Here is a 19549-nt window from a genome sequence, read left to right as displayed (position 1 = left end):
ACAAGTGACATATGTAAAATACATATCGTGTAAAGTACCCATTACACAAGATAAATTATAGTACGGTTACACTAGAGTTTTTTGCCGGGTTAGCCCACTTCGATAGGATTTATTTGACGTTTGCGTTATGCAATTGGCATTTGAAATCCAAACCCACTGGGTTAATCCGGTTAAGTGTAACCGGGGTATTAGACATAAGTTGAATACTCTCCCAGCTGGCAGAAAAATCTGAAATTTTTACCATGGGTAGATCTTCCGGTCCTGATTACACAAATATAAAAAACAAAAAGAGGGAGAACATAAAATGCTATAATCGGATTTGATGACAGAAGTCATCTTATCCGATTACTCAACCACCCACCCATCCATATCTAGCCTAAATTAAAACATATATCCGGCGCATTGTTGCAGGGATAAAGTGCTTAACATACGTATTTATCTTGCTAAGCACTTAATCCCTACAACCTAACCCACCTACCCATCCATAACAATTAGACTACTTATCGCAAAATATGAGGAGTCCCAAACCTAGGTGTATCCTCCTTCACCATCACGGATCAAAGCTTCAATACGGCGCAAACGACAGAACGATTTCTTACCACTGTCGAAAAATACATTAACAGCAGGTACCGATGGGACTAAGCGAAAGCCCTTAATTTCCATTCTCCTCATCAACTCGCGGCACAGATTCTTTATTTTGATTGCCGCAAGTGGCAGATTGTCATTAAGAAAAATCCTTGATTCAGCTTAAGATTCTTCTTCGACATATAATTCTTCATAATTTCGTCCCTTTTGATAGAAGAACAGAATTTAAGAAGCATGGTTTTCTTCGATTTGCCAAGCCAGAAACAACAATCCACATCGGAAACCGCCAAGTTCACCCCAACCGCCTTTGATATATTTAAGGTCATTTGCAAAGGTTCGGTAGTAGGGGGCAGACCATTAACTAATATGTCATTTTCTGATATCTAGATCTATGAATTTCATCATCATACGCTTCCAATTTTTGTTCTGCAGTGGCTTGAAACTCAATGTTTTTCTTCTTCTCATTTTCGACAGCGTCTTTTGGTCCCGGTCCACACTAAGAGTAATTTCACTGAAATTTGACATGAAAGTAAAAGAAAATGTAAAATAAAACGGTCTGTTTGTTTCATACGAATATTGCAAAAAAGGCAAAATTGCAGAACACATGAAACCGTGTACACTAGTTTCTTGAACATTCCCAGCAAAAAGTTTGCATCCGCGGATGCAGTTAAATCACTAGAACAATTGCCGCTGAAGTACATCTTTTCCTATGAATTCACCTATGAATTTTACAAGAGAGCGCGCAGCTAGGATGCACTCCATTTTGTTTCCATGGCACACAGCTAGGATGCACTCCATTTTCGATCCAAATCACAGTCTTTGATGTAGTGTTTTGTATTGAATTTAAATGCAGTCTAAAGATGCTATAAAATGTAAGCCATTGCAAATATCCCAAAATAAATAAAATACATTGCTTATTTGTGTAAAACAAGAATATTAACTTTATTACATTAACAGAAATTATAAAAACTCTCCATTAAATTCGATCGTAGCTAAGTTTACTTCCTCTACTCTGCTTTTTATGACATCGAAATTGATATTGCTTCATCATCCAAATGGTTTTTCATTTTTCCTCCTACTTCAGTTCAGATTTCCAAAAAAAATTCAACTCCACTTCAAAAATAATTTGCGTCTCGTGAATTAAGCTGAAAACAGATACAACGTTTCATTAAAGTTTTGCGTTGGGCGTCGAGAAAAAAACAACAACAACAGGGCGACGACGATACCAAAGTCCAGCGTTTATCTGTTTGTCGGCATATATTTCAAATGAATTTGAATTTTTCGGCATCATGCCCAACAGTGTAAAAACGGCCAAAACGACACAAAACTTTAATCAAACGTTGTATCTGTTTACAGCTTTACAGCAATGTTCATAACTTTTTTTTTTTTTTTTTTTTTTTTTGTGCTTAAAGTGGCCTTGTTCCTTTCGGCTTCTTGGTCGCGGCGGTATTTCCACAACAATTTGTTAAAGGTATTTACACCTTGTTGTTTCTTATTTATTTTTAAAATTACTAAAGTTTTTTAGGTTATTATTTTAAAGCCCGTGGGCGTAGAATCTAATTTGCGTCTATGCGTCTTTTCTTTGAGCCGTCCGAAGACGAACTGAATGTTCATAACTTTAGTTTGTATTTCTTTATTTTTTATAAAACAAATTCTAAAGCCCTCGGCACATACGGTCCGTTTAGTGACACGTTGGGACACGCGTTGTCCAAAACAGTTAAATTATTGGTCTGTTCCTTTACTTCTGAAAATGGTAAAACCGGCAAAAATAGTAAAAGTTGAAAACTGCTCCCATATGAATTGTATTGTGTCTGAAGTAAAGGAACGCTTTTCGAGTAAAAAGTTGTAAAACTTGAAGATTCTTGAACGTAAAGGAACAGGGCTTATGTTTAACTTTAATGCGTCAGCCATGTTGTTGTTTTTCAAAAACTTGGCATCACTTACACATTTTTCATGTGGTTGTTGTAGCGCGACGCTCAACGCACCGTATGTGCCGAGCGCTTTAGAATTTTAACACTCTTTCTTGTGTTCAGAAAAAAAGACTGCGACTGTAGGGATCAAAAAATTGGCTTGCTTGGCTAGGGATCTTTAAGCGAGTGCTTCCAAAATTTATCGAGCGCGGTGCATTTTCATAACTCCGTGTGGACTGCAACGAAAGATGTATTGAAATCATAACTCTGCATTGCACTACTTCCAAACTTTTTTGCTGGGATGAGAAACAAATAAACAATCAACCCCAGCAAAAAGTTTGCATCCGCGGATACAGTTTAATCACAAGTGTACAGTACATGTGCCGTTGGAGTACATCTTTTTCTATGAATTCACTTATGAATTTTACATTTTGCTTCTTACTGTTTCGATGGGATTTCCAATACGTTATATGCGTCTCGTAACTGTTTACGAGGTATGGATAGGTTCATGGTTTAGGGGTAGTTTACACTATATGTAAATGTCATATGACATGAACTTTTCCATCGTTATATATTCGCTAATATGTGCAATATTGGAGATTTTCCTTACGCAATTTACTCTGTGCGTCCACACCAGCAATAATGTAATAAAACTACGTCTCCACATTGCCTCCGTGGGTAGATATGGAATGATTTTATTTTGTGTCATATGACATTTACATATAGTGTAAACTACCCCTTAATAAGAAAGGTTAGCCCATGGTTCAATTATTAGAAGGTTGGACAAGTTCATGAAATTATAAAAAAACAACTCTGATGCCGGTTTGCTTATAACTTCAAATGACTAATATCAAATGCAACAGGTTTTGTTTATTTGAAATATCAAATATTTGAATTGAAATATTTTATGTATGTATGTCCACGTTTTGGTACAGTCCCATATAACACGAATTGTCGCTTTTAGGAATTTAGCATGTATTAGCCCAATTTGGCGTTGTAATTTGGGATTTTCTATTTGCAGAGGTTAAAACACATTTCTACCAAAAGTTGTTTATAAAGTCCAACTTATAGTATAGCCCTAATATAATGGTACCTGCAGATTTTAGTTCAGAAAACTTGACGGTGGAGGATATAAACGTTCGGCCCGGCCTAGTGGATACTGAGCTCACCGTGGTGCCACCTTGGGAGCTACCTTTAACATCCGTTAAGGGGAGTGAGCTAACATGTTTACTCATAAGAACCATGGTAGAATAAGAAAAGGTAGCAGCAATACACAGCTGACTGAACTGGGTTGTAACGTTAGTGTCAAATTTCATATGACATTTTTTACATTTATTTTCTATTTCGATGTACATTAGGGACATATATTTTTTGAGAAAAAAAATATATCATTCGGAAAAAACGATTTCCCAGAAAGACTTCTTCATATCAATGATATGTAACCTCCTCCAAGTTCGAACGATAAGCTGCGCAGTAAATCACCACTTGTAGAGGCTATACAACGTTTGTTAATATGTGAGGTATTTTGTTAAAATTTAAAAAAATAAAGCCCTAATAAACATGTGCTTCTTTGATTTTTAAAACAAAACATTGAAACAGCTTCTCCTTTTTCTATGAATTTCCAGCGACCCACACTTTTCTGCAAGAATTCTACTTTCTGCGAGAATTTATGCATTTAGTGGAATGATGTGGAAACATAAAAATTGAAAATGTAACGAATTTTCATTCATGTTTTCCAAAATATTCAACCAAATGTGAAAAAATATTAGTTTTTTAAATTCCAATAATTTATAGACATTTCCTTGTTTTGTTTACAAATACAACTGGCAGTAACGTTACAAACAAAAACAAATTCCTTTGTGGTTGTTGTTCGAGTTGTATTTGTTGTAGTATTAACTTTACCTTGTATTTGTTCTACCATGCATAAGAACGTTGAAAATTTGTGTTGGGTATTGTATTAGCCCAATTCCCAAAACCCATCCCTCCAAAAGATCGTACTAGAAAAACAAGGAAACGGAAAACAACCCCCTTGACGACCTCGGAAGTGTTTTATGGATCATAAACAGCGAATCTGCACCTGTAATGTTCGGACTTTTTATAGAAAGTGCAGTTTACTCTTTGACAGGTCTTGAAAAATACAAGACCGATATTACTGCCACACAGGAAATACGATGGATTGGGAAAGTGTCACAACAACACCTAAAAGGCTCTGGTATCCAGCTTTACACCCGTGATTGAATGACTTGCTACAATTCGCGTAGAAGCAACATTTTTCAGCATCAGTTTTATTTGTTCTCATGCATCCACTGAGGACAAGGACGAACAGACCAAAGATATATTTTATAAGCGCTAATAAGAAACGCATGACTGTTGTTCTGCCCACGACATTACATTTATTTTATGCGATTTTAACGCCGAAATTGCAAAGGAGAATAACTTTGGCCCAGCAGTCCGAAAATTCAGTTTCCCCCGTGAAACTTCTGACAAAGGAATCAGGTTGATAGACTTCGCAGACGCAAAAAACATGGTACTTAGCAGTACCAGATTTAAGAGTCTCGCCATTCATCGTTCCGAGGAGCTAACATGGACTCGGATCACCATATTGTTGCAGCAAAGGTACGTACTACGTATCCGATTAAAGGTTGCAAATAAAATACGTACAAACACAACACGAAAGTTAGACAGAAGCTGCACTCTCAACACAGAGCCACAGCATATTCCACCCATCTGGCCCAATTGTTTAATGAAAGTATCTGTTTTCAAAATTGTACATTTTCTATATTTATTTTTGTTTGTATCCAATTTGATTTTGAATAGATTTATTTTGTCGTTTGTCAACTCTGTCAAAACTGTTTTGACACAATAGGAGGACCTCAGGAAAAAATTGTAATCAGATGTTTGCTGTGCCCTACCTTGTAATGATTGTACCATGGGTTAGCCAAAGCTTTATGTCAATTTAAATTTTTTCATTCGAGTATGCCTAAAACTTCAAAACAATATAAACAAACTGTGTATGTGTGTGTGGTGTTTGAATAATATGCCAAACAATTTTAAAAACAATCGAATTCAATGATTTTTTTAAACTGTTTTTAGACCATTTGTATGGAAGAAATTGGTGAGATTTGCATTGAAACAATCAGTTTATCATATTCACAACACGATTATGTGGAGAAAACTTAACTCTTCATTCATTTTTCGCGTTTTTTATAAAATGTTAAAAAAATGCATTGTAAATAAACCCACTTGTTGCTTTTATTTTGAAGTTTTAGGAATTCAAGAAAAACAAGGGTTCTATAGATTTTTTTCATTTAAATCTACCTCTTTACTTATACCATGGATAGATTTTCTTCCTCCAAACTCGTTTAAAAAATACACGGCTGCTGTTAAATATATCACAATGTTATACTTGTTCACAGTTCAATTAATTTTCTTTTGTTTACTTTCTTTATAAGTATAAACTTCGATTTCAACTGTCAATTCCATAGCTCAAACGTCAAACGAAATCTCATCTGGATTTCATTTGACGTTTAACCTATGGATTTGACAGTTGAAATCGAGTGGATTTCGTAAATGTAAACCAAGAATAATAATCTGGCAATATTTTATAACGTAAAGTATTAGCTGTGTTCCTTTACGTGCAAGAATATTCAAGTTTTACCACTTTTTACTCGAAAAGCGTTCCTTTACTTCAGACACCATACACTTCATATGGTAGCAGTTTACAACTTTTACTACTTTTGCCGGTTTTGCCATTTTCAAAAGTAAAGGAACATACCAATTATTTGACATGAAAATCGAAAACGTAAAGGCCTGCGTACATAAGCTGCCTTGCCTGCTTACCTTGCTTATTTCTGATAAGAGAATAAAAAAGAAAAGGGCAACCCAGTTCGAAATTTCCTCGACCTTCTTTATTCTTTTATTATGTCAAAAATGAAGCAGGAAAGCAAGGCAATCAGGCAGAGCAGCTTATGTACGCAGGCCTTAACTCGTGTCGAACGACAATAGGTGTTGGTTTTTACGTGATAATTTGTAATAATTATTACGAAATGTTACTAAATGCTGTCTTTTTACTTTTTTCTCTATTTTTGTATCAATTAATTTACCTACTATGAAAACTAATTATGAAGATAATAACCCATTACGTTCATTGTGTGATATATACAATAACATCTATACTACGATACCTTTAACTGAACCATTACATACTTTCATGGTAGAACAAATACAAGGTAAAGTTAATACTACAACAAATACAACTCGAACAACAACCACAAAGGAATTTGTTTTTGTTTGTAACGTTACTGCCAGTTGTATTTGTAAACAAAACAAGGAAATGTCTATAAATTATTGGAATTTAAAAAACTAATAATTTTTCACATTTGGTTGAATATTTTGGAAAACATGAATGAAAATTCGTTACATTTTCAATTTTTATGGTTCCACATCATTCCACTAAATGCATAAATTCTCGCAGAAAGTAGAATTCTTGCAGAAAAGTTTGGGGTCGCTGGAAATTCATAGAAAAAGGAGAATCTGTTTCAATGTTTTGTTTTAGAAATCAAAGAAGCACATGTTTATTAGGGCTTTATTTTTTTAAATTTTAACAAAATACCTCACATATTAACAAACGTTGTATCGCCTCTACAAGCGGTGATTTACTGCGCGGCTTATCGTTCGAACTTGGAGGAGGTTACATATCATTGATATGAAGAAGTCTTTCTGGGAAATGGTTTTTTCCGAATGATATATTTTTTTTCTCAAAAAATATATGTACCTAATGTACATCGAAATAGAAATGAATGTATAAAATGTCATATGAAATTTGACACTAACACTACAACCCAGTTCAGTCAGCTGGGTATTGCTGCTACCTTTTCTTGTTCTACCATGACATACTTTAAAAAAATTAATATTGCATTCTTAATGTATGAACAAGCAGGTTGCCAATCCTCTTTAATGTAGTATTAACATTTTTAGTAACTTAGTTTAGAATCTTTTGTTCTGTAAACTACTTGTGCCTGTTAAGAACCCTTCAGCTCAGCATATGTATATCTACAACTCCCTCTGCGGAACAGTAGAACACATCTAATGAGCAGAAACTATTTTTAATTTATATCTATCACCCTCGTTCATTCTAATGTTGAGTGTCTAAAAAATTGAGCTCTGTTTAACGGCAAACTACATCTCCCTCATAGGTACCAGTAGTATTCAGCCTAAAGAGCCTTAAATGTAAATACATATTAATTTCCCCAATTAAATTATGGCACATACGATGCGTTGAGCGTTGCGGTACAACAACCACATGAAAAAAGTGTAAGTGAAGCCAAGTTTTTTGAAAAACAACAATATGGCTGACGCATTAAAGTTAAACATAATTTAACTGTTTTGGGACAACGCGTGTCCCAACGTGTCACTAAACGGACCGTATGTGCCGAGCGCTTCGGCTAAAAAACAACATTTTTCTTAAGCTGAAAACACATACAACGTTTGAGTAAATTTTTCCCTTGGGCGCTGACAAAAAACAACAACAACAGGGCGACGCCGACACCAAAGTCCGGCGTTGATGTGTTTGCCGGCATATATTTCAAATGAATTTGAATTTTTCGGCATCATGCCCAACAGTGTAAAAACGGCCAAAACGACACAAAACTTTACCCAAACGTTGTATGTGTTTTCAGCTTTAGGTCGAAACCTAAAACATTGCGTGTTGCGTGTGCGTTCAAAACAACAAAATATGTACATGTATATCAATTTCAAGTATATGTTTTTTGTTTTTTTTTTTTAACGCATACGCAACACGCAATGTTTTAGGTTTCGACATTATTGAAAATTAATCGTCAAAGAAAATATTGAATAATGCCAAGTTTACACTTGCGCTCCAAAATCCACTGGATTTCACGAAATCCTGAAATACACCCTGGTGTTTACACTTATTTTTTGTTGATTTCAAACATATCACAATGATCAAGGTAGATGCATATGCGCAGCTGATCGAACATGAATTTTCAAAGTTGTTGTAAACTGAATTAATCATCAAAAATATACGACAATATAGAACTTTACAACTTTATATGGAAAATTATCGTAAAATTATCTATATATCGTATTAATTGTGTATAGTACTAACAAATGAAAAAATAAAAAAAAATGATTTTATCGTTAAAACTTCGTTATAATAAATTTTGATAGATAAAAGTTGTGCTCAGAACCTGCAAAATATTACTACTTGTAGTAGTTTTCCCGTTTAGTGTTAAAAATGCGTTCCCTTGCTCCGAAATCTAGCAAGACTTCCACTTCTCATTAAACAAAAATAGCGCCGAATAACACCCTCTTCTCTTGTTTTCTGCCATACAATTTTGGCCTAGTAGAAAATAGCAGCAAGCATGTTCATTGGCATCTAATATGATAGCTGATACGTTGATTTTGACATTTATGCTGTTGTTTTTGCAATTTCCGTAATTTTTCCATTCCTGTATTTTTTAAGAAATTTGTATGGGGAAGCAATATTTGACAATTCGCTCTTTTTTCTAACATTACCATTACAAAAGTACGGGAACACAATGAAAAATAGCATTGTAACAAAGTAATTTAATATTTTTTCACATTGTTTACAAATTTTGATACCAAAATTTTTTGTTGCAGCAATTGACCATCTACCTTGTTTATTGTGATACGTGAAAAGTGTTGCAACTTTTGGTAATTTTTTAGGCAAAAACAGGGTTGTATATCATGTGTACTGTGATTTTGATGTTGATTTCGCCAAAATCACGAAATGAGATGATTTCATTTTTGTATGCAAAATCATGATAAATTTTGCTTGATTCCGCGCGAAATCACGAAACGTCTTCGAAATCACGAAATGACGCCAAATGTAAACTAAGCATAATAGGGTCGTTTCAAAATGTTGTTCAGGAAAACATTAATACATTTTGAAAAATAGAAGAAATTAAAATTTAAAATGTAAATATAACGCATTCAGAACTCTCGTAGGTAATTTTTATTACACGTTTAGGATGAAAATCAGTATTTTATGGTAACAAATTTCGAAGTTTCATGAGATAGGGTCTACATTTTGAAAACTAAATTTACAAAAAAAGTAAGAATACAGCTGATTGTCACTTCTACCTTATATAAAGATGCCTTGCGTTGTACAAGTTTCATAAGTATTATGTCAGACTATGATAATTTTCATTAACATGAAAATGAGTTTATAGGTAAGTCCCGGTCCACACTAGAGCGATTTCATTGAAAAAATGTCATGAAATTAGGTGTTCCCCACTACAGCAATTTTATGATTTTTCTCTACTATGGAGGTCGATCTAGAGACACATAATTTTATACAATTTTTTCAATGAAATCACTCTAGTGTGGACGGGGACTATGGAACTCGATCTAGAAATGCATAATTTCATGAAATTTTGTCAATGAAATCACTCTAGTGTGGACCGGGTGTTAGAGGTGTGAAGGGGGTGAAACTCTGTACACAAGGTTCTGTAATCTGAAATTATTCTTTGTGTTTAAATTCGTAATACCCCGGTTACACTATTAAAGGTTAACCCACTGGGTTTAATAGATCCAGTGGTTTAATCTTTGCTGGTTACACTTAGCTTTTCGAGGATATAAACTGTCAGCTGATGTTTGTTTACGTATACATACAAAATAACTAATAAAGTCGTGTTTTACACTTTTACAATTTCTCGTATGAGATATCGTCCCCTCTTTGCTCATATTGGTATATTTTACACACAGGGATGCATTTTATATCATGGTATCAAGCGTACTTTTTGTTAAAAAAGTGTCTAATGTAAAAAAATAAATAATTTTATGATTTTCAAATAACTTTAGATTTATTAACTCCATAAAATCTCATGCGACCAATCGTATACGTGTAAAACACGACAAACTCTGTTGCAAAAACAGTTGCAATTTTTGGTACTTTTTGAGTAGAGTTGGATTTTTTTGCACAAATACCGAATACAACACTGTATTTTTGGTGGATTTGTGCCGGATTTAAAATAAACCCAGTCGTGAGAGGATTTAATTTTTGTATGGCAAATCTGGTCAGATTTGACCAGATTAAGCAATAAATCCTCATGAAGTGGGTTAACCCGGCAAAAAAACTGTAGTGTAACCGTACTATAAGATAGGGTCTACATTTTGAAAACTAAATTTACAAAAAAAGTAAGAATACAGCTGATTGTCACTTCTACCTTATATAAAGATGCCTTGCGTTGTACAAGTTTCATAAGTATTATGTCAGACTATGATAATTTTCATTAACATGAAAATGAGTTTATAGGTAAGTCCCGGTCCACACTAGAGCGATTTCATTGAAAAAATGTCATGAAATTAGGTGTTCCCCACTACAGCAATTTTATGATTTTTCTCTACTATGGAGGTCGATCTAGAGACACATAATTTTATACAATTTTTTCAATGAAATCACTCTAGTGTGGACGGGGACTATGGAACTCGATCTAGAAATGCATAATTTCATGAAATTTTGTCAATGAAATCACTCTAGTGTGGACCGGGTGTTAGAGGTGTGAAGGGGGTGAAACTCTGTACACAAGGTTCTGTAATCTGAAATTATTCTTTGTGTTTAAATTCGTAATACCCCGGTTACACTATTAAAGGTTAACCCACTGGGTTTAATAGATCCAGTGGGTTAATCTTTGCTGGTTACACTTAGCTTTTCGAGGATATAAACTGTCAGCTGATGTTTGTTTACGTATACATACAAAATAACTAATAAAGTCGTGTTTTACACTTTTACAATTTCTCGTATGAGATATCGTCCCCTCTTTGCTCATATTGGTATATTTTACACACAGGGATGCATTTTATATCATGGTATCAAGCGTACTTTTTGTTAAAAAAGTGTCTAATGTAAAAAAATAAATAATTTTATGATTTTCAAATAACTTTAGATTTATTAACTCCATAAAATCTCATGCGACCAATCGTATACGTGTAAAACACGACAAACTCTGTTGCAAAAACAGTTGCAATTTTTGGTACTTTTTGAGTAGAGTTGGATTTTTTTGCACAAATACCGAATACAACACTGTATTTTTGGTGGATTTGTGCCGGATTTAAAATAAACCCAGTCGTGAGAGGATTTAATTTTTGTGTGGCAAATCTGGTCAGATTTGACCAGATTAAGCAATAAATCCTCATGAAGTGGGTTAACCCGGCAAAAAAAACTGTAGTGTAACCGTACTATAACTCTCAAACCAATGCAAAGCAATGAAAATGTCAAATTTTTCATATGATTTCATATATTTGTGTGGACCTCAATGAAAATTTAAAAGAGAATAACAAATAATTTTCTAATGAAAATGTTCATAGTCTGGCATAAGACTAATGCTTGGTTTACATTTACGAAATCCACTCGATTTCAACAGTCAATTCATTTGCTTAAACGTCAAATGAAATCCAATTAATTTCAGATGAGGTTTAATTTGACGTATACGCAAAGTCGAAGGTCACAATAGAGTGGTTTTCGTGAAACTTTTAGGTATTTATAGATCGAGTTCCCCACTACAGCAACTTAATGATATCACTCTACTGTGAAACTTGACCTAGGAACCCTTGTTTTCATGAAATTGTTTCAATGAAACTCTCTAGTGTGACCTTCGACAAAAGAATTGACACTTGAAATCCACTCGATTTCTGTTCCAGAACCTGTAAGAAGCTACTATTTTTTACTACGATAACATTTTTTCCTTTATGTTGTTGGAAAAATAGTGAAAATTAGTAGTTTCTTGCAGTTCTGGAACAGACATATACACGTATGTACCTTAACCCCCTGTTTTTGTAAAAGTTTTTATTCTTCTCACACGAACTGTCAAATTTTGTAGATCGATTTACTCGCATCACTGCAAATGTAGAGCTCTGATTTTTAAAAGAGCATTTCTTAACTACATATGGAACGCGTTTACGGAAAATTAGGTCCGTATGTCATCTGGGGGCTGAGCTGTGGATGCCTAAATTACTACGAATATAGACGAACGAACAAAAAAATAGTTACAAAAACAGGGGGTTAGTCTATGTATGTGTGATTTTTTATTTTGAAAACAAAAGCCAAACAAATCATGAAAATCAATTTAGTGTAAAGGAAAATCATTTGTGTCTACGAATGGAAAAGGGTTTAATAGCCCATTTAGATATGACTTCATTAGCCGGATTTAGCACATTATCAGGTTTTATTTGCTAAAACCAGCCAAAATCTACCAGATTTCCCGTACAAAAATAAATCCTCGTATTGAGTGGATTTGTTTTAACTCTGGCATAAATTCTCGTATACAACTCTGTTTTTTGCAACATGTTGCTAGAAAATACAAAAAGTTGCAAGCTGGCACAAGAAACAAGGTAGATGCATCGGTGAATTGCTACACTAAAAATAATTTAAAATGTAAAAATTTGTAAACAAGGCGGAAAAATTAAATTTGTTTTGATGTACAAAGTTGATTTTAATCAACCAAGACTAATATTTACGATGTCTAAACGATAAAAATAATTAGTTTATTTATTTTAGATGGGCAAACTGCGATAAAATAATTCTTTATTTGCTCGTTAGTTAGCATTAGTAGCATAATGTGCTAACATTTTCAGTATTAAACAATAAATATGTAATTTGACGTATGTTTTTTGAGACGAATTCAATTTACAAAAAACGTTTCAAATTCGATCAGATGGGCTGATGCATCCACCTTGGTAATTGTGCTAGTCTGTGTTTAGACACACAAATTTCTCGGGAAAGTAAATTGAGTTTTTGGGAGAGAGCGGAGAGGAAAGAGCTCTTCGATACTCTTTCTTACCCCCTATTGCCTAAAAACTGAATTTACTTTCACGTGTGTCTAAACACGGGCCTATGAACAAAAATCAGCTGACTGCCATTTAAATCCTCCAAAATGTACATATATCTAAATCTATGATGTACACGCCTGCACGTTGTCGTAACAACAGAGAATAACGAATTCAAATGAGAGCCATGTCAGCCATTGTTTAACAAAGGCACATTACTCTCCCATCAATTCTCTCTCATTTATTTTGGACATCAATGATCTAAATGCAATGAGATTTGTACTGGATTTATTAAATCCAGTCGAGGATTTATGGCTAGTCTAAATGAGCTATAATATGTTTAATCGCTGTTTTGCGTTTTAAACGGGATTTCGGTCATATCGTGTTTGGGTAACGTCCCAAGAATTATTTAAGTACGATACGTTGAATATTAGGTATGGGCGTATTGAATAAACCTACTAAACACAGCTTTGTGCGTATTACTCACATTGAATTGAGTGCTCGTCATTAGAGTTGTATAGTTCATGAACGAACTAGTTCAATTGAACGATTCATTGAATAGAGCGTATGAACTAGATCAGTCGATATAGTTCATTATAGTTCAATAGTTCACTGAACTATAATCAGTCGGCGACCGTACGATCAACGAACGAACCATTCACAATCTAGTTCACATTAGAGTTGTACAATCTAGTTCATTTGAAAGATCTAGTTCAATAGTTCAGCTCTTTTAACTGAACTAGTTCAGTAATCTAGTTCATAGTTCACTATCCAGTTCATTCGGATCATAATCGGTCAATCAAACGCACACATACACCAAACCAAATACATAGAAACAAACAATAGAATAATATGATTTAACTACACCAGAACAAAAAAAATTACATTTACGTTTTTTATTCCATTTATAAATTATATTATTCTATTGTTTAAATCATATTATTCTATTGTTTGTTTCTATTTATTTGGTGTATGTGTGCGTTTGATTGACCGATTATGATCCGAATGAACTGGATAGTGAACTATGAACTAGATTACTGAACTAGTTCAGTTAAAAGAGCTGAACTATTGAACTAGATCTTTCAAATGAACTAGATTGTACAACTCTACTCGTCATAAATGCTTCCTCTTATTAGAAGTTACTCATCTTGAACTGATAAGTGTATTTTGTATGGTTTTTTATTTCTGTGTGAAAGATATTTTTTTCTTTGATTGTTCTTCCGTGTTTGAAATCAATTCAATATCCCTTCAAATTTTGTTCAAACATTCTATGCAAATACCATCATATCTATCCCACAACACCAATAGTAACATCAGCAATATGGGAGAAATGAGAGAAATGCCAACACCAGCTCTTGTTTTGCCCGTAATATTGAGACCTATTTTGGCACAGGTGAGTTGGACGGTATTCATTGAAGTTAAAGAAAGTTGTTGTAGTTATAAAGATTAACAACAAACAGTGGCTTTCAAATTCAATTGATCTAATTTGCATAATGTGTGTTTTTTCTTGGTTTCGTTGCAGTTGGAACGACGTGATGTGGGAGCAGCACAATCTCTGCGTTCATCAATTCTAAAAACAGAACAAAATAATCCAGGATTTTGTTATGATTTTATTATGGCCATAGTCCGAAGGGCTGAACTGAATGTTAATTTAAATGAATGTGTGCTGAGATTACAGGGAAATTTGCCGGAAACAGACTGTAGGGAAAGAAATGGCAATAATATTCAATGTGTTCCTTTTGAAATAATTTGTTTTGTTTTGCAGTAAATGAATATCGTTTAACCCGTACAGAAGAACCATTCCAGGAATTAAATCGTAAATCAGTGGCACTTAAAGTGATATTGAGTCGCATACCGGATGAAATCCAGGATAGAAAAACATTTTTAGAAACCATAAAGTAAGTGATTAATATGTTTTCTTCACACCCGTACAGTCAAAATGTTTTACAAAAGATATCAGTAATCGAGAAAGCTTTTATCCATAAGAGATTACCTACCTATAATAGCGAAATTTATAGGTTTTACCATCAAGGTATTTGGAAATAATATACTCACTATCGAATCTGAAAACTGTGGTACTTAAATCACAATGACATCTTTTGCAGAAAGTTAACACTTGTTTCAACTGGCCATGTCGGCCATACAAAATATTTTAAATTGTAACTAGCCAATATTTTTTTCGAAACTTTAATAATGATATAATTGTTCCACAAACATCCCACAAGGGATAATGGAGACTTCTCTCATAATAATGGGTGTACCCCGATTCATATTAGCTCAGTGATATGAGACCTACTGTTTATTGCCGAGTCCGAACGTAGTGTCTTAAGACACCAATTGTAGAGAAGTTTTACACGGCTGAAATACTCAGGAAATGTCGCCTACATTACTGAGGAGTATTTTGTCATCGTTGAAAATATGTTGCTTGGCCGGGGAATCGAACACACGACATTCAGCGTGCAAGGCGGGTGTACATACCATGTACATACCCCTCCCCTTTTTGACTATTTCTTGAGACAATTTCTTTCAATATCAGATTCGCTTTATTTGTATACTTGCCCAATGCTTTGCATTTGTAACATTTGCCTGCATGCTCACGTCGTTCGCGTATGCCACATCAATCTGAGACAAGCTGGGATGTAGGGTGAAGGTCCTCAAGTCTCTAGCCTGAGAATTGCAACAGGGTGCCTCTATATGTCTTCAATTGATCATCTGCATAAGGAAACGAAGATTCTTCCAGTCCGGCAAAACAATGACGTGCTCTCCTGTGGCTCAACTACGGTCATGATGGTCCAACGGTCCTACTCAACTAACTCCACTAGCTTTGTGGTTATATCTAGACAGCGGAATCCTATGCAAATGCATATATGGTTAGGATGGTCGTAGAGAAAATCTGATTAGACAGAAACTCGTTTCATCACAAAATAAAACGAATTAGCCCCAGAAATGTTTGCATATTTTGCATATCGTGCATATTTTGACATATTTGCATATACAAAAATATATACAAGGATTTTTAGTCTAAAAATCCCACCGAAATGGCTGAAATGTGGTATTAAGTCTTCGATAGGGGTATAAAACTACACCTAAAATTTGTCCGCATGAGTCCACGTCTTCATATAGTCCCCATAGAACGGTACCCCCAGATTTCCGGTATTTTGAATGTTGTGGCCTCAATATCCCTCCGAAATGGGTGAAACTTTGTATTAAGTCTTCGTTGGGGGTAAACAACTTCCCACCTAAAATTTGTCGGTTTAGGTTCAGGCCTTCATATAGCCCCTAAGAACGAAACCCCCGATTTTCGGTATTTTGAAGGTTGAAGCTGTGGTTATACATTTCTCTATTTTATTGACTTGTCTGAAAAGAATTTTAATCAGAAAAATTTACATACAAGCATTTTTGTACCTATTATTGAAATATTTGTTGCATAAGAAAATATGTAAAATGCATACATTTTGCATTTATGCATTTTGCATAATTTTGCATATGTCATATGTTTCGATTGCAATTTAGTCAGGAGCCAAAAATATGCCCAGTCCCAAAATTTGAAATGAATCGGACCAAAAATAGGGGTTGCATAAGATTCCGCTGTCTAGTTATAACCCATCGAAACAGCCGCATTCCAAGACCAAGATATAGAGGCTGATTGAACTGAAAACGACCATACAAACATGTCATGCGCTGTTACAACAACAACAAGGCTAAAACAACAACGCTTTTAAACGCGGCATACATTATTTTTTCCTAGAAGTAGCTACCTCTGATAAAATCACGGGCAGATAATTTTCCACAATTGAGATATGGGATTAAAATAGTCCTTTTTTAAGTTTAGATAAAACTCATCCGTTACTACATTCCGGAACACTGAATAATACTTTTGTGCATAGAAATACAGATTTCGAATAATACACCTCCTTTAGAAATCGAATATTGTACAAAATATTACGTAAACTAATTCATTCCCCTCCTTTTCCAGAGAAATTGCCAGCGCCATTAAAAAACTCTTGGATGTTGTTAATGAAATAGGAAATTTCATACCCGGTGTGACTGGCAAACAAGCGGTCGAACAGCGAAAAAAGGAATTTGTGAAATATTCGAAAAAGTTCAGTACAACACTTAAAGAATATTTCAAAGAAGGACAGTAAGTATTGAATAGCTTGTTTTCAGTTTTGATATAAAATTTAATGGAATCTTATCACGTGCCGGTCAATTGGGGAAATACTAGAGATAAGCACACACTATTTGGTGTGTGTGTGCGCTTATCTTTATGTAGATACATATTTGAAATTCTGTTGTGAATCACAAAACATATTTGATTGATATTTAATTATTAACATTAAGAGGTGTTTTGTGGCTAATCTTCTAAGGTTGTGATATTCGGGAGACTAGCAAAAAGGGGAATCAATCATAAAACCTTCTTACTAAAAGTTGTTTTCCTTAACATGACACTAAACAAAAATTACAAAAATACCTTTAATTGATTTATCTATTTTTTATATTCATTTCCAGGCCCAATGCAGTATTCATAAGTGCCCTGTATTTAATACGACAAACAAATCAAATTATGCTAACGGTAAAAAGTAAATGCGAATAGAACAATTTGTGCTAAAATTAGTGGCATTTTTTTATATAATTATTATTTTTTTTTAATTATTATAAATTAACTATTTTATTATTGAATGAAAAAGCTATAATTGTATTATGAAAGCGAACTTATTTTCCAAACTAACACACACTCCTTCTTTAAACAAAAAAACAAAACGAAAATCTGAACTAATAGCAGAAAATAAAAAAGTGACTTAGTTTAATTTGAAATAAAAAATCCAGAAGCAGCTGCTGCAACAGCCAAAACAAAATTAGAATCAGTGAATTGTTATTTCATTTAAAGTTTTACAACAAAGAGAACAACAAACAATGTTATTTTTGATTAATATCAAAACACACAACAGTTTATTATTACAACAAATCTTATAAACCTCTGTGTTTATTCAAATTGTTTATGTAGTTTTAGAAATAAAAAAAAACACCTTAAATAACCATTTTATAAAAAATGTAAATATCTATTAGTTTCTCCTTTTGTTTCTAATACATTTTCTGTTGTTGTTTCATCCTACTGATTGATTTTTTTCTTTGTTATCAATATTTGTTTTTGTAAAATCGAAAAAAATAAATATTCCAAATTGAATAGAAATTTCCCGTTTAAATCTACATCAGGATTGACTAAGAAGAAGACAAGAGCAACAAAAAACTAAAGGAAAAGAATGAATTCAAAACTGTATTAAAGAATGAAACAAACTAAATATAAACTCATTATTATTATACATACATACATGTAGAAATCTATACATACATTTATAACATAATATGTATTTCATTATTTTGTTTTTATGTTAAACAATAACTAAAAGAAAAATTACATAACAAAATTGATAAAGACAAATAAACATCTATTTATAACCAAACAACGAGTCAAATTTTTCTTTATATAGAACTGTGCGATGAAAGACCATGGTAAGAATATTAGGTAAGGTTTGTAGAGTATAATTGTTTTGGTGAAGGTAGAAATTTCCGGGCTATTGATGTGTAGGAAGTCAGGGACGTACGCAGGATTTCATTTCGGGGGGGCCCCAACTTGACCAAAAATCATGAAAATTTAAAACGTTGTGTAGCGTTACATAAAGCCACTTTAAGGTGTAGTTAGTTGATTTTATATGAATTATTGATACAATGTATATAAATTCAATAAAGACAAAGTTAACAATATTTAAGATACAATTTTGAAACTTGTACCAAATGAAAATGAACCATATCAGACCACGGTACAGTCCCTATACAAAAAAGTTCTGCCCGGTTTTCGGTATTTTGAAATGTTAAACCATATATGTTCTCGTCTTGGTACATACATGTATCCCAAAATTGTTAAACACATTCGCTCTTAATAGGCATATTATGTTCTAATTCCAGCAGAGAATTGTCATTATTTTCGCTATAGCAAGATTTTGAGTATTTCGAAGACCTTAATCAATTTTTTAAGAACATCGGCTATAACACGGATTTTGGGATTCCTTTCGGTTTGCAGAATCTAAATGCAATCCCGATATAATTCCATTCACGAATATGTCGAATAGAGTTACAAAGGGGATTGATTTCATAGAGGTTATAAAATGTTCGGTTTTTCTTCTTTAAAGTTCATATCCAGTGCCTTATTTCAAAAAGTTTTTAATTGAACAAATTTTCGACATTTA

At 33.6% G+C, this 19549-nt stretch overlaps 1 protein-coding gene across 1 annotated transcript; it reads left to right on the top strand.

Annotated features, from left to right (window-relative positions):
- The first annotated feature begins 14460 nt into the window (after positions 1 to 14460).
- On the top strand, positions 14461 to 18767 carry Ccm3 (programmed cell death protein 10 Ccm3). Its single transcript, XM_073963735.1, has 5 exons — positions 14461 to 14697; positions 14827 to 15004; positions 15070 to 15202; positions 17281 to 17445; positions 17814 to 18767. Exons 1-5 carry the CDS (start codon positions 14476 to 14478, stop codon positions 17896 to 17898), a joined length of 783 nt encoding a protein of 260 aa, XP_073819836.1. The 5' UTR covers positions 14461 to 14475; the 3' UTR covers positions 17899 to 18767.
- Positions 18768 to 19549: the final 782 nt, after the last annotated feature.

Source organism: Musca autumnalis, unplaced genomic scaffold (genome assembly GCF_047663935.1).
Source record: "Musca autumnalis isolate F117 unplaced genomic scaffold, ASM4766393v1 scaffold_1, whole genome shotgun sequence".
NCBI lineage: Eukaryota > Metazoa > Arthropoda > Insecta > Diptera > Muscidae > Musca > Musca autumnalis.
This window is presented reverse-complemented; position numbering and strand designations above follow the sequence as displayed.

Coding starts and splice junctions, on each gene's coding strand:
- Ccm3 (XM_073963735.1), top strand. CDS start 14,476: ATGGTTTTTTATTTCTGTGTGAAAGATATTTTTTTCTTTGATTGTTCT. Junction 15,005..15,069: donor AAATTTGCCGGAAACAGACT/GTAGGGAAAGAA, acceptor TTTGTTTTGCAG/TAAATGAATATCGTTTAACC. Junction 17,446..17,813: donor GAATATTTCAAAGAAGGACA/GTAAGTATTGAA, acceptor ATTCATTTCCAG/GCCCAATGCAGTATTCATAA.